The sequence below is a fragment of the Pelodiscus sinensis genome, chromosome 6 (genome assembly GCF_052426305.1).
Source record: "Pelodiscus sinensis isolate ZL-2025 chromosome 6, ASM5242630v1, whole genome shotgun sequence".
NCBI classification, from domain to species: Eukaryota; Metazoa; Chordata; order Testudines; family Trionychidae; genus Pelodiscus; species Pelodiscus sinensis.
The window spans coordinates 20,477,235-20,491,545 of NC_143057.1; the positions used below are offsets into that span (position 1 = coordinate 20,477,235).

At 48.9% G+C, this 14,311-nt stretch overlaps 1 protein-coding gene across 1 annotated transcript in view; it reads right to left on the reverse strand.

Moving 5' to 3' along the window:
* ACER2 (alkaline ceramidase 2) overlaps positions 1 to 13,876 on the reverse strand; it is a 30,839-nt gene extending 16,963 nt beyond the window's left edge. The window contains exons 1-3 of the mRNA XM_006129982.5: positions 13,600 to 13,876; positions 7,501 to 7,615; positions 5,170 to 5,311 (exon numbers count right to left, since the gene is read on the reverse strand). Coding sequence (XP_006130044.1) covers positions 5,170 to 5,311; positions 7,501 to 7,615; positions 13,600 to 13,707 — 365 coding nt within the window. The 5' untranslated portion in view covers positions 13,708 to 13,876. The remainder of the gene's footprint in view (positions 1 to 5,169; positions 5,312 to 7,500; positions 7,616 to 13,599) is intronic.
* Positions 13,877 to 14,311: the final 435 nt, after the last annotated feature.

A 14,311-nucleotide genomic window follows, 5' to 3' on the forward strand; every position in this document is an offset into this window, starting at 1 on the left:
TGTAGAAAGAGGTTTTTCCAACATTTGTTGGCCTGGCTTCATTTTTAAATAAAATACTATTCGAACACAAAAAGTTGTTGGGGCAGGGGACAGGGGACAGGGTGCCAGTGGGGGCAGGGGACAGGATGCTGGTGTGGGGCCAGGGTGCCAGTGGGGGACAGGGGAGAGGACACAGAGTGACAGGGGCAGGGTTTTGCAGCAGGGGACAAGGTGTTGATGGGGGCAGGGTGTCCCCCACACCCACCTCCTGCCAGAACTCCTCCGGGGACAACTCCCCCTCCCCCTTACAGAGGAAGGAAAGCCCTGGCATGCGCCTCTTCCAGGGATGACTTCTCCCTCCTCCCGCAGAGGAGGGAAAGCCCCGGCACATGCCTCCTCCGGGGACGCCTCCCCACCACAGAGGAGGGAAAATCCCGGTGTGCACCTCCTCTGGGGACTCCCCCTGCAAGTTCCCGGCACACCACAGACCTGGGGGAGGGGAGGAGCCAGCGCACTTCCGGAACCTCCGGAAGCAGTGGCGGATATAGGGCAGGGCGAGCGGGGCGGCCGCCCCGCGCACCCGCACTTCAAGAAGCCCCGTACATGTGTGTGGCGCCACTGCGCATGCGCCGTGTCAAAGGGGGGGCCCCGCGAAATTGTGCTGCCCTGGACCCCGCAAAATTCTCATCTGCCCCTGCCGGGAAGTGGCGTGAAGCTGCCACACTTCCATCCACCCCGCAGGAAGCCGGTGCTACTGCCATTGTCGCTGGAGGTAGCCAATGGGGCTTCTTGGGGATGGGGGAAAATTGGAGGGGGGGGCCCTGAACGTCTCGCGATCAACTGGTCAAGCCCTCATAATCGACCAGTCAATTGCAATTGGTGACCACGGGTTTAACCGGCTAACTAATTAAAAAGGATCTGACATCCCTAATTAGCACCTCCTTAGGCACAGAGGGAAAAGGAAAAAAATGGGGATGTGTGACATAGCGGACTACAATCAATAAACATCTTTACCACCCTTGCCTGGAGCACTGAGTGTGTCAAAATGCCTTTCTGATGCAGCTCTTACCCAAGCCACTCACAACAGCCTTCTAGCATGGAAGACATACCCCAAGCATTTGGGTATAATTGCAGCCTGCCAGCCAAACTCTGGCTCTCACCAGATTTCCCACCAGAAATGTATGTTCAGTACTGCCCAGTCCCCTCTGGACAATAGAGGTTATATTAGGTCTACTATTTCTTCAGAAGGATAATGTACACACAACTCATTGCTCCCAAATAGAGTTTTCCAGATACAGGCAGTCCCTGGGTTACGTACAAGATAGGGACTGTAGGTTTGTTCTTAAGTTGAATCTGTATGTAAGTCGGAACTGGCGTCCAGATTCAGCCGCTGCTGAAACTGACCGCCAGTTCTGACTTACATACAGAATCAACTTAAGAACCCCAAGCGTCCCCAAGTCAGCTGCTGCTGAAACTGATCAGCAGCTGATTCCAGGAAGCCTGGGGCAGAGCAACTGTGCCTCAGGCTTCCTGTAGTCAGCGCTGGTCAGTTTCAGCAGAAGCTGACTTGGAGACGCCTGGGGCAGAGCAGCTGGGGTGCTGCTGGGTTGCTCCAGTAGCACCGCTCCTCGGCACTACTGGAGCAACCCAGCAGCACCCCATCTGCTCTGCCCCAGGTGTCCTGATTCAGCAGCTGCTGAAACTGACCAGCAGCGGCTGAATCAGGACCAGAGCAGCTGGGGTGCTGCTGGGTTGCACCACTAGCGCCCAGAGCGGTGCTGCGGGACCAACCGGCAGCACCCCAGCTGCTCTGCCACAGGCGTCTGGAGAAAAGCCTAGTCTGCTGGGGGGGGGGGGGGGGGCGTACTAGCTGCGCCCCCCCCCCACCCCAGCAGACCAGGAAGACTCGGGCGGCGGACCGAGATGCACCGCGGTCCTGCCGCCTGGGTCCTCCGCGGCTTTGCTCCCCGTCTCCCTGGTCTGCTGGAGACCAGCAGACCAGGGAGATGGGGAGCGCCTCTGAGGACGCCGGCAGCGGAGCAGCCCAGGCGCGCCTGGGGTGCCCCGCTGCCCGAGCCCCCCCCCCCCCCGCGGCTTTGCAAAGCGCGGGGAAGCCGGCGGCGGGGCAGTCCAGGCGCGCCTGGGGTGCCTCGCTGCCCGAGTCCCCCCCCCCCCCCACGGCTTTGCAAAGCGCGGGGAAGCCGGCAGCGGGGCAGTCCAGGCGCGCCTGGGGTGCCTCGCTGCCTGAGCCCCCCCGCGGCTTTGCAAAGCGCGGGGAAGCCGGTGGTGGGGCAGTCCAGGTGCGCCTGGGGTGCCTCACTGCCCGAGCCCCCCCGCGGCTTTGCAAAGCCGCGGGGGCTCGGGCAGCGAGGCACCCCAGGCGCGCCTGGACTGCCCCGCCGCCGGCTTCCCCGCGCTTTGCAAAGCCGCGCGGGTGGGGGGGGGGGCTCGGGCAGCGGGGCTGCCCCGCTGCCCGAGCCCCTCCGCGGCTTTGCTCTGCGTCTTCCTGGTCTGCAGACCAGGGAGACGCAGAGCAAAGCCCCAGAGTACACGGGCGGCAGGACCGCGAGGTCCCGCAGTCCGTGTACTCTGGGGCAGCCCTGTTCGTAACTGCGGATCCGACATAAGTCGGATCCGCGTAAGTTGGGGACTGCCTGTACTTCATTTTAAACACACTCGTTTAGATAAAACAACCCCAAATTTATCAATTACAAATATAGATTTTAAGTGAGTACAAGTAATGAGGCATAAAAAGCCAGACATAGTTACAATAAAAAAAAAGATAAAAGACTATGATGCCTAACTTTGAATTTAAGAGTTTAAAGTTTTCTCACCACATGCTTTCATCAGTCCTACTGACTAGGGATGTAATAGTGTGGTCGATTAACCAATAAGCAAAAGCTTATAGGTTAATGCTATAGACTACATGCATTTTCCTCCCTTCCCCCCCCCCGCCCCAGTAAATTTTTTAGCAGGTTGGGCCAGCAACCTGGTTCAGTCCTGGCTTGCGACAGATCTGGGACCTTCCCCTGCTGCGGCTCTGCATTTAAAGTATATTAGGAGCTAGGTTGGCAGGCAGCCCGGCTCAGTTCCCCTCACAGACCAGCTCCCACCTGGCACCCCCCACTGCTGCCTCTGATACAGGTACCCAGTACCCGCCCCTGGGTACTATAGAATAGTTGACTGACCGATAAGAATTCATGCGGTTACCTGATTATTCAATTAACTGATATTTAACATCTCTACTACTGACAAAGTCTCTTGGGTCAGGACCCCTACCCAACCCAGTGGCTGCTTCTTTTGTCCCTTCACATGCAATGAATCGATGGGAGGTGCTCCTTTGGGATATTTTTCCAAATATCTTTTTCTTTTTCTTTTTATAGTCCTGTCTCTCCTTTCTGGAGATTTCCAGCCGGGAGTAAGGCAGTCTGTGTGGCAGGATGTTCTCTGCTGCTTTTTTCCTCACCCCATGGGAGCTTTCTTTGTTTACTATTTAAACACTAATTAAGTAGAGCACAGATTCTTTTATGTAGAGCAGACCAGTTTGACAGCATGTGTTAACAACACCATACAGTGGAATCTTATAACTTCACATTGCAACACATTTTACCAGGACAACAACAACAAGCAAACTGTGAGATATCATTTAAAAACTCATAAGACATACTTTGTACTAGGGGGCTAGACTGGCATGATTTTCCGCAAATGCTTTTAACGGAAAAGTTTTCCATTAAAAGCATTTGCGGAAAAGAGCGTCTAGATTGGCACAGACGCTTTTCCGCAAAAGAACTTTTTGCAGAAAAGCGTCTGTGCCAATCTAGACGCGGTTTTGCGCAAGAAAGCCCCGATCGGCATTTTCATGATCGGGGCTTTTTTGTGCAAAACAAATCTGAGCTGTCTACACTGGCCCTTTTGCGCAAAAGCTTTGCGCAAAAGGACTTTTGCCCGAACAGGAGCAGCATAGTATTCCCGCAAGAAGCACTGATTTCTTACATGAGATCATCAGTGTTCTTGCGGAAATTCAAGCGGCCAGTGTAGACAGCTGGCAAGATTTTCCACAAAAGCAGCTGCTTTTGCGCAAAAACTTGCCAGTTTAGACACAGCCGGGATGTTTACTATTGTGTTTTTGTGTAAATATGTAACCCCTTAAAATTTGTAGTGGTTACACGTTTACATGGGGTGGGAGGGCAGGCAGGAGCCAGTGCTCTCGGGAAGCCAGCTTTTAAGCCAGCTCCCTGCGATCACCAGCTCTCACGTGACCCTCCCCCTTGCCCCGAGAAAGAGGCAGCAGCACGAGGGACATGTGGCTTCCCCTCGTGCTGCTGCCTCTTTATAGACTGTGGTAATAAGCCATAAATCCAGAGCCTCCAGTCAATGCATATCTCCACTGCTGTCAACCTATAACACATCTTTCAAGAGCTATAGGTCCTACACTAGCTATCACATGCTGTGCCCCTCATCCAGTTCACTAAATGTCCAGGAAGAACTATGTGAATGAAAGAATCTTTATTTAAATGAGCTCACACAGAAATATTATAAAAGACAAAACAAAAAAAGCAGTCATCTAGCACATTAAAGACTAACAAGATAGTTCATTAGGTGATAAACTAATAAACTATCTTGTTAGTCTTTAAAGTGCTACATGACTGGGTTTGTTTGTTTTACCAAGATCAGACTAACACAGCTACCTCTCTGTGACTATAAAAGACAAAAACACTCTACCCCCTGTTGATGGTCACTTTTCACCAACCAGTAATTCTATATAGGACCTCCCAGTACCCATCCTCAAAGGAAACCTGCATGACACCTTCAAAAGACAAGACTGCAAGCTTAAAGTCATAACTTTGCTAGATACTAAAAATCATGAACTGAATAGGGATGCTGGATTTATGGCCTATTTCAACAATCTATAATCCATTTAACCCCTCTACTGATACACCCTTTCCCACCTCCTCTGCATAACATTAGAGATGTTATTCATCTTGAATAGTTCCTTGACATATGCATTAAACAATTTATTCCATTTTATATTTTGCTATGACAGTCCAAGTGTCTTTCCCAGGCCTAAAGAACTCTAAAGCTGGAGAGCTTGTCTCTCCCCTAACAACAGAAGTTGATCCAATAAAACTCATTAACGCACTCACCTTGTCTCTGTGATAGCTACAACGACACTACATACACACATATTACCTGTCATTTCGAAAAACCTTTGGTAGATATCTTCTGGGGAACCACATGGCCAGAGCACACATCAGGACCCAAAGAATAGCCAGCTCATCTAGCATCTGACCCAGGAAACTGAGTGTCGCATGGAAATAGACAGATCCAATTCCTGGATGAATCAATGAGAGAGCCAGTATGAATAGTTTCAGTAGTGTATGGTAATAAAATGTGCTGCTTCACAATTGGGGATGTTAAAAAGTGGTTAAGTAGGTAACCGTGTAACTGCTGAAAATCGTAGCATCTATAAAGCTTATACTGCAAAGCACTTTTAAGCCGGCCCCCAGCACGCATGGGCTCCTGGGGAGCTGTCTGTTGCCCTGTGCTGCGGGCTCTGCAATATGAAGCTTATACTGCAGAGCCCACAGCGGAGCCGGCTCCCCAGGAGAGGGGCCAGCAGCCAATGCCTGCCAGGAAGTGCTTTTAAGCTGTCTCCCAGTGTGTATCGGATCCCACCCTGGGCTGCCAGCAAGGGGTGGCAGCTGACTCCTTGGGAGCCAGTGTGTGGTGCCAGGTGCTGACTTAAGCTGGCTCCCATTGTGTACCGCTCCCAGCCCCACTCCTGGCCCCGATCCCAAGGAGTGAGGCCAAGAGCTGGAGAGTGACTGTTACTGTGACCGATATACTCATGCTTACTGGTTCAGTGTATAAAGCAGAGGTGGGTAAGAGGGGGTTAATGGGCTGGATCCGGCCCGCAGCTACCTCGCCGGCTACCCTGCTACACAACAGCTGCAGCCACTTTAAACAGCAGACTGCTAATTGCTACGCAGCCTGGGCAGGGAGGAAAAAGCTTTGTATGCTGTCCCTACCCCCTAGCAAAATCCTTCAGCTCCCATTGGCCAGTTTCCTGCCATTAGGAGCTGAGAAATTTTGCTAAAGGCTGGGGCAGTGAATGAAGCCTCCTCACCCTCCCTCCCCAATCCTCTTTGTGCTGGAGCAGAACCATAATGAGCAGCTGCTGCCCAGAACACAAGCAAGGAGGCTCAGGTTCCTGCAGAGCTGCTGGCTGGGAGATGCCTAGATAAGCACCTCCCAACCAGAGCCTGTCTCTGGCACCCCAACCCCTCTTTTCCCCCATCCACCTGCCCCAGGCCACCACTCAAACCCTCTGTATCCCCTCTCCCCACCTCCTCCAGGTCAAAACTCCCTCCCAGACCCTGCCAGAATCCTTTCCGGCATACATACCCCTCCCTGACCCTGCAACCCCATTCCTCTACCCCACATTACCACCAAAACCCTCTGCACCCTTTCCCCAGGTCACAACTCCTTCCCAGACCCTGCATCCCTGCTACACCCCTGCTCCAGGCCAGAATCGTCTCCTGGACCCTTCACCCCTGCCCCAGATCATAAGCCCCTCTTTCACCCAAACTTCCTCTCAGACCCCACACTCCCTTCTGCACCTCAGTCCTCTATCCCAAGCTCCCTTCTGCACCCCAGCTGCAGTCCAAGAACCCACGCCCCCTCCACAAAAGTGTGGTCCTTGGCTACTTACCATAATCTTGGAGTGCCCCTCCATTAAAAATTATTGCCCACCCCTGGTTTAAATGGCTATAATATTACATCCCTATTAACAATGGGCCTTCTAGTACATTCTTTGTCAGTCTGGAAATGGGAGAAAAACTTAAAAACAGCACAACAGAAAATCCATGTGTGAAAGGGACAAATATCATCTCCAAATAGCAAGATGGAGCTTAGGTAAATGAAACAGCACATCAGGGTATCACTATTAATTGAAATGGACACAGTATTATTAAAAAAAAAACCACCTCCACCATGAAAATGTCCAGTGTTTCTTCTAAAAACATAGAGATTTACCCTCCCAGACAGTGAGAAAGTCGGACAAGGGTAGAAGCAGGTGGTGGCTACACCTTCACATGATTTCTAGGTGGAAAATCCCATGCTCTTCTACAGAGCCATGCCACCTGCATGATAATTCTGCACCCCATCTATGTAGTATTTCAAAATCTTCCATTGTTGCTGACAATGGAAATATTAAATGATTTTCTGTACATAAAACGGGTAAATATGCACTTCTATGGAGAAAATGATCAGCATGTTACAGTCCAAAGGATCCTGAACTCTTCCTGAATGATGCTAAATGTCCTCCGCTCTTGTCGCAGTACATTTTCTTTTGTGAAAGTGCATGTGCTTCTGTAACAAGTTCAAGAAAACTGCTCACTAGTCTAGATGTCAGGGGTTGCGTTATATTTCAGCAACATGATATGTGGGCATGAAAATAACCTAATTTCCTCCCTTACAGTTCGTGCATGACCCGACACACACAAACATTAATCAACTTACCAACAACAACTAGCAGAGTCCATATTAAGTATATTCCACTGTTGAAACAGGTTGCATATTGACGAAATAAGCACATACATATGGGCGGTAAAACAAAAAACAAGATGTTGCTTATCTAGAAAAAAAATAAAATGTATCAAATAAAGGGGGAAAACAAAACACACCTTTAAAGTTTGTATGCTGTTTAAAACCATCTAGAAAATCACATTTGTTGCATGGTCAGATGCAACAAAAGCTCATATGTCCTTCTTTTTTTTCAAAGTTGACCCAGGTTCTGCAGTAGAGGTCTTTACTTTGAGAAATGTTTAATTTAATTCCATCAGGATTGGGAACAATGTATAATGTAGATGATCCCTTCCTTAATATACCTTATAAATCAATCCCAGGAGCAACATCTCTGGGATTACACACACACATTATCAAATATTCACAGCATTGCAATTCAAAAAGTATATAATGACTAGAGGTTAATAACAAGGATCTTAGCTGGTAGCATCTTCTTTTTAAATGAGTGAGGGAGCCTTGCATGAAAATTTGTGAAACTGCCTGGGTACAGATCATGTGGTTCTTCCTTAGAGGAAGAGGGGAAGCACCTGGGCTGGGTAACACTGTTGCATCTCTTAGGGCCCTATATGACTTGTCAGGGTAGACCCCTGATGAGCCGCCAGACATCTGCTTACCTTCCGTTCGCAGGTACGGACACTTGCAGCTCCCATTGGTTGTGGTATACCATTCCCATCCAATGGGAACCGAGGGAAGTGGTGGCCAGCAAGTCCCTTGTCGCCTGTGCACTTCCCACAGCTCCCATTGGCTGGGAGCTGTGAACCACAACCAATGGGAGCTGCAAGTAGCCAAACCTGTGGATGCAAAGTAAGCAACCTGTCTGGAGGACTGCCAGTGACTTATTCTGAGCTCCATCCAATCTACATAACCAGATTTTAAAATTAATTTACGAGTGTCTACCTGATTTGCATCAGTCTACCTAAATTTTAAAAATATCTTTAGGTAACTTGTAAATTTTGTGTTCAGACAAAGCCTTTGTCCTATGACTACAGGACTATACTGTTAAATCTTTGCTGAGGGCTTGTCTCCACTTACTGGGAGATCGACCCTCTGGAGATCGATTTCCTGGGGTTTGATTTAGGGGGTCTAGTAAGGACCCTCTAAATCAATTGCTGATGGCAGCCCCATCAACCTCAATATTCCACCAGGGCACAAGGAGCAAGGGAACTTAATGGGAAAGTTTCTCCCATCAACCTCTCACAATGGGGTGCTGCGGAAATTCATTCTCAGGTATGTCAACTCCAGCTACATTATTCAAGTAGCTGGAGTTGTATATCTTAGGTTGACTTTCTCCCATAATGTAGACCTAGCCTGAGAGGTAAATAATATCTAGCCTTTTCAGATGCGGATTCTGCTATAGTATTTTGAGGGCCTGATCCAAGCCTATTCAAAACAGGCATGTAAAATCCCATTTAATCAGTTAACCACTTAAATGTTAGGTTTAACCAGTTAACCGATTAAGTGGGATCCCAGGCAAGGGACCACTCCAGTACAGCTGGAGCAGTACCCAGCCTGCAGGACTCCTGGCTCTCCGCCCTACAGTGGCCCTGCCCTGCTCTCCACGTGGGGCTACTCTCGGGGTCCCACCCCTTGTCCCCCCTCCTCACACAGGGCTGCTCCCAGGTTCCTGCCCCTGATCCCCACTTGTGGGGTTGTTCCCAGGCACCAGTTAACCAATTACTCAGTAAGTGTCACCTGGTAAGGCTGATGCTTACCGGTTAACTGTTCACCAGATAAACTCATGATAGCGGTACTAAGGAAAACTCAGCACCAGCAATGCAGGCTCAACTGTGGGGTTTGCTGTTTTCCCCCCTCTAAAATGTGGAGTCAGCAAGAAAAAAAGACACAGGCTAATCACATAGTCCGCCTCACTAATTCGCTCAGCAGAGGGTTCAGTGTTTAAATGTACTTCTGTAAGGCTTTGTCCAGACAGCAGCGCTATTTTGGGATAGTGGAAGTATCCCAAAATAGCTATTCCGCATCTTTAAAAGTGCCCATTATTTCAAAACAGATTTCAAAATAACGGACGCACTATTCTGGCATCCCTGTAACCCTTGTTCCAACATGGTTAAGGAACGTTCTGGCATAGCGCTTAATTTTGAAATTAGATCAAAAGAAGATACAGGCGATTTGAGTTATGCAAATTGTGTATCTTATTTCGACCTACGGGTGTAGTGCTACATTCATTTGATAACCAGAGGGGAGAAGGGGGACAGAAAAAAGAAGAGACAAAGAGGAAGAGCTAGGCAATTTTTAGAAGGATGGGCTTGAGAAACCCCAAAAGACAGTAAAGTGGGAGGAAAAGAGTCAGGGAAACTCAGGGGACCATCCTGCCAGGCCTTCATGCATGACTGCCCATTAAAATTGAAAGACGCCCTCCACAGAAATTGCAGGATCCCACTTTCCAGACAAAACTCTGAAGCTCTACAATGCTCCTTTATCCCACAGTGAATGCAATTATACTAGTATAAAGTTATTCCCAGACAGGAAGAGGATAAAAAAATAAACTGCATCAGTGGAAGGCAGCTTTACACTGGTTTAATTGTATTCAAACAAGGGATTGTAACAGTGTAACTACTTCAGTAAAAAAACATTAAAAATAAAATAAAGAAATCGCATCCCTAACTTAAATAGTTGAATTAATCCAAAAGCCTGGATGCCAATAGAGATGAACTTGAACCTAGTCAGTATGGCTGTGTCTAAACTGGCATGATTTTCCGCAAATGCTTTTAACAGAAAAGTTTTCCGTTAAAAGCATTTGAGGAAAAGAGCGTCTAGATTGACACGGACGCTTTTCCGCAAAAGCACTTTTGCCAATCTAGACGCGGTTTTGCGCAAGAAAGCCCCAATCGCCATTTTCGCAATCGGGGCTTTTTTGCGCAAAACAATACCGCATTGTCTACACTGGCCCTCTTGCGCAAAAGCATTTGCGCAAGAGGGCTTTTGCCCGAACGGGAGCAGCATAGCATTTCCGCAAGAAGCACTGATTTCAGACAGTAGAAAGTCAGTGATCTTGCGGAAATTCAAGTGGCCAGTGTAGACAACTGGCAAGTTTTTCCGGAAAAGCAGTTGCTTTTGCGGAAAAACTTGCCAGTCTAGACGCAGCCTATGAGTGCATCTATACAGCATAATTATTTTGAAACAACTAGCATTATTTCAAAATAACTCAGTCCACATCTACACAGCAGGCAGTTATTTTGAAATAATGTCAAAATCCTGTCAAGCTGGAGGACTTCTTATTCTGACCTCTGTAACTCTCATTGTATGAGAAATAAGGGAAGTCAGAGGAAGAGTGCTCTATTTCAAAATAAGTGCTGTATAGACGCTCCCAATTTTGAAATAAGCTATGCAATTGACATAGCTCAATTTGTGTAGCTTATTTCGAGTTAAGCCCTGATGTGTAGACACATCCTATAAATCCAACAATTTACTACATTAAACATTTTTTAATAGAGATAAACCCACATACCAGCCCTAAAATTTGATTCACAAGAAACCGCGATTACAGAGCTGAACATTTATTCAGCTCAATGGGTGGTTGAGAAAGGAGCAGGGGGGCATTTTTTCTCAACAGCAGCAATATTTAGTTATTCCATGTACAACATTGTGTTCACTTTACTCCAGTGCAAAGGCTACTAGTCCAGGCATATTGTTTCCAAAAGAAAGTCCTTCTCCAAGGCCTCACCCTGCTCACTCCATCCCCAATCTTCATTCACTTTCACCAGACTACGGTAGGGCTGGGGTGCAGGCTCGGGTCTTGGGCTAAAGGGTTCAGAGTGTGGGAGGGACTCTGGACTTAGCCCAGGGAGGGGGATTAGGGTCCAGGAGGGGGTTCAGGGTGCAAGCTCTAGGAAGGAGTTTGGGTGCGGGGGGAGGAGGGGAACTCATGTCTGGGGCAGGAGGTTAGGTGCAGGAAGGAGTTCAGGACTGGGACAGGGATTCAGGATGCAGATGGCTTCCGGGTGGTGGAGCAGTGGGGTTAAGGCAGGTTTACTCCTGCTCTGGCCCTGCACCATTCCTGAAATCAGCTGGCATGTACAGCAATAGCTCCATGGCATCATGTGCTGCCCCTCATCCACAGGCACTCACCCCACAGTTTCTACTGACCATAGCTTCCTGTTAGTGATCAATGGGAGCTGCAGGAGTGGTGTCTGCAGGCAAGGAGATCCCCTGCTCTGCCTTTCTCAGGCATTTCCAGGAGCAGCAATTACCACAGGGATAATTACTCCATCCAGGTTAGGCATTTTAGAACTCACTACTCAAAGAATGAAATTTAAGCATGAGAGAGAAATGAAAATTATGAAATGCACAGTCCAGTCAAAACCAAAACTAACAAACTTTGCAAGCAGTAAAAGTAGTAACAACCACCTCCCACATATGTGTTGGGTCGGGAGATGAGAGTGAAGGACAGTTGGTATTTGTGAGAATGACAGAGACACACAGTGTGTGAGAGTGACAGAGATTTGCATTACCAAGCTCCCTCCATCCCCCTCTCTCTGTGTGGGGATAAGATACAGGAGTGGGGGAAGGAGGGACACCCTGACATCAGCACCCTCCTCTTCTCCCTTCCACACCCTACACAACAAGCAGGAGGCTCCCACCGGGGCAGCTCCATGGCAGAGAGCAGGAGCAGCATGACAGTGCGTAAAGGTGCAACTGAAGGGCCAGCGCCTGATAGCTTCCTGGCCAAACCAGTCAGGATCACCTGTCTGAGGCTCCAAGATCTACCAGTAGATCCTGACCTACTGGTTGGTGACCATTGTGCTAGACTATTCGTTGTTTTTTAAGTTTTATAATAACTGAAGACATGTCATTGGGAGTTGGTAGAGATAAACATCCGTTTTATATTTTGTTTAATATTTGGGTCCCATTATGATCTCATTTATGCTGGTAAAAATCCGGGGTAGCTCTAATGAAGTCAAAGTTACTCTAGTAAATCCAGCATCAATGAGACAGAAAATTGGCCTTTTGTATTTATTGTTGATTTAAAAGAAATACACAGAATTAGGATCAGAAACATTTTCAGTCAATTTCTGATCAGCCTTCTTTAAAATTCTCCAGTTCATTTTAAAATGAAAATGTTTTAAAGTTCCATTAAAATAAAACATGTTGGCCTAATATGATGGTGAAACAAAATAAAAAGTAAACAAGTGAAACCAGATCACAAAAGAAGCTTCCCTCCCCACACCTCAAATGACACTATGGGAAAACTGATTAACTTGTCATGCAAGGGGATAATAACATCACAGCCTTAATGCAATCAAATACCAACACTGTCACATGCAGCTTATTTTGGCCCTGTGTGCAAAAAGGCAAGGGAAAGCTTGAGAGACGGTTGCTATTTTCCCCAGCTAGGATAGCAGGAGATCTAAGTTCCTTTGAACTGCTTTGAAATCAAAGCTAAAAACCTAAGAAATACAAAAGCAAGAAGAGGATGGCATTTTTGCTATATGCGGATACTGTTTCTATTCAATTAGCAAACACAGAGGCCGTGTCCACACTCAGGGGTTCTTTCGAAAAAAGTACCCTTTTTTCGAAAGAACTTCCCCTGCATCCAGACTCAAGCCGCGTTCTTTCGAAATTATTTCGAAAGAACGCGGCTTTTCTTTCGATGGCGGTAAACCTCGTTTCACGAGGAAGAACGCCTTCCTTCGAAAGTTCCTCTTTCGAAGGAAGGCGTTCTTCAATGTAAAGAGGCCGTCTTCGAAAGAGAGCATCCAGACTCGCTGGGTGCTCTCTTTCGAAAAAGCGGATTTCCTCTATGGAAAGATCCGCCTGCAGTCTAGACGCGATCTTTCGAAAGAGGCTCTTTCGAAAGAAGCCTGCAGTCTAGACACAGCCAGAGTGACAAGAGGCACTATTATTTGCATCTGGGCCAAGGCTATGTATGGAGTTCCTCAGGCATATTTTACAGACATGTCCTTAGGCACTGCAAGTCACAAGAGACACAACTAAATGCCAGTGCCCTGCAGACACAGGAAGCCCCTGAGGCGTGCCTAGGGGTGGCTCCGCGCGCGCGCAGCGCTGGATACGCACCGTGTTGTAGAACTCGGCTATCGTGGGCACTATTGTGTAGTTATCTTCGCACCAGTCCACCTCGGAGCTGCCGGCTCGCAGCGGGTCCCACAAGCGGAGGGTGCTCATGACGGGGGGAAGCGGATCTGATTTGTGGCCGAGCTTCTGCTTTTGCCGCTGCTGCTGCTGCTCAGCAAGGCGCAGCCGGTCTCCGCCACCGCGCTCGCCTGTTTTCCTTTGCCGCCGCCGGATATGCAGCTCCAGAAGTAGCAGCTCTCAGCAGCCTGTTGGGCGCATCCTCCCCCCCCCCCCCCCGCGGGGTGTTTGGCTCTATGCACCCGCCTTCCAGCCGCCCAGCTCACGGCGCTTGCGCTGCGTGTTCACCCTCCCCAGCGGGCTGGGAGAAGGAGGCTGCGGCCGCGCATTCGCCGCGCGCGGACACAAGGCAGCAGCTCCTGCTCCAGCTGGAGCCGGCGCGCGGGAGAGTCGGGAAGGGCCGTGGAGGCAGCTCGCGCTGGGACCCGCTTCTGCCGCTGAGATTCCAGGCTGCCGGGTTTCTGGCAATCCCGCACCGTGGAAACGTGCAAGAGCCCTTCACGTGGATGAAGGGAACTAGAGGAGAGCACCTGTTTCCCGTGCACCATTGCACCAAGGCACCAGCTCAGCAATGAAACAGGCTGCATTAGAATCAGTAACGAACCTTGCCTAGAACAGCTCCTGGCTTGAGCACTTT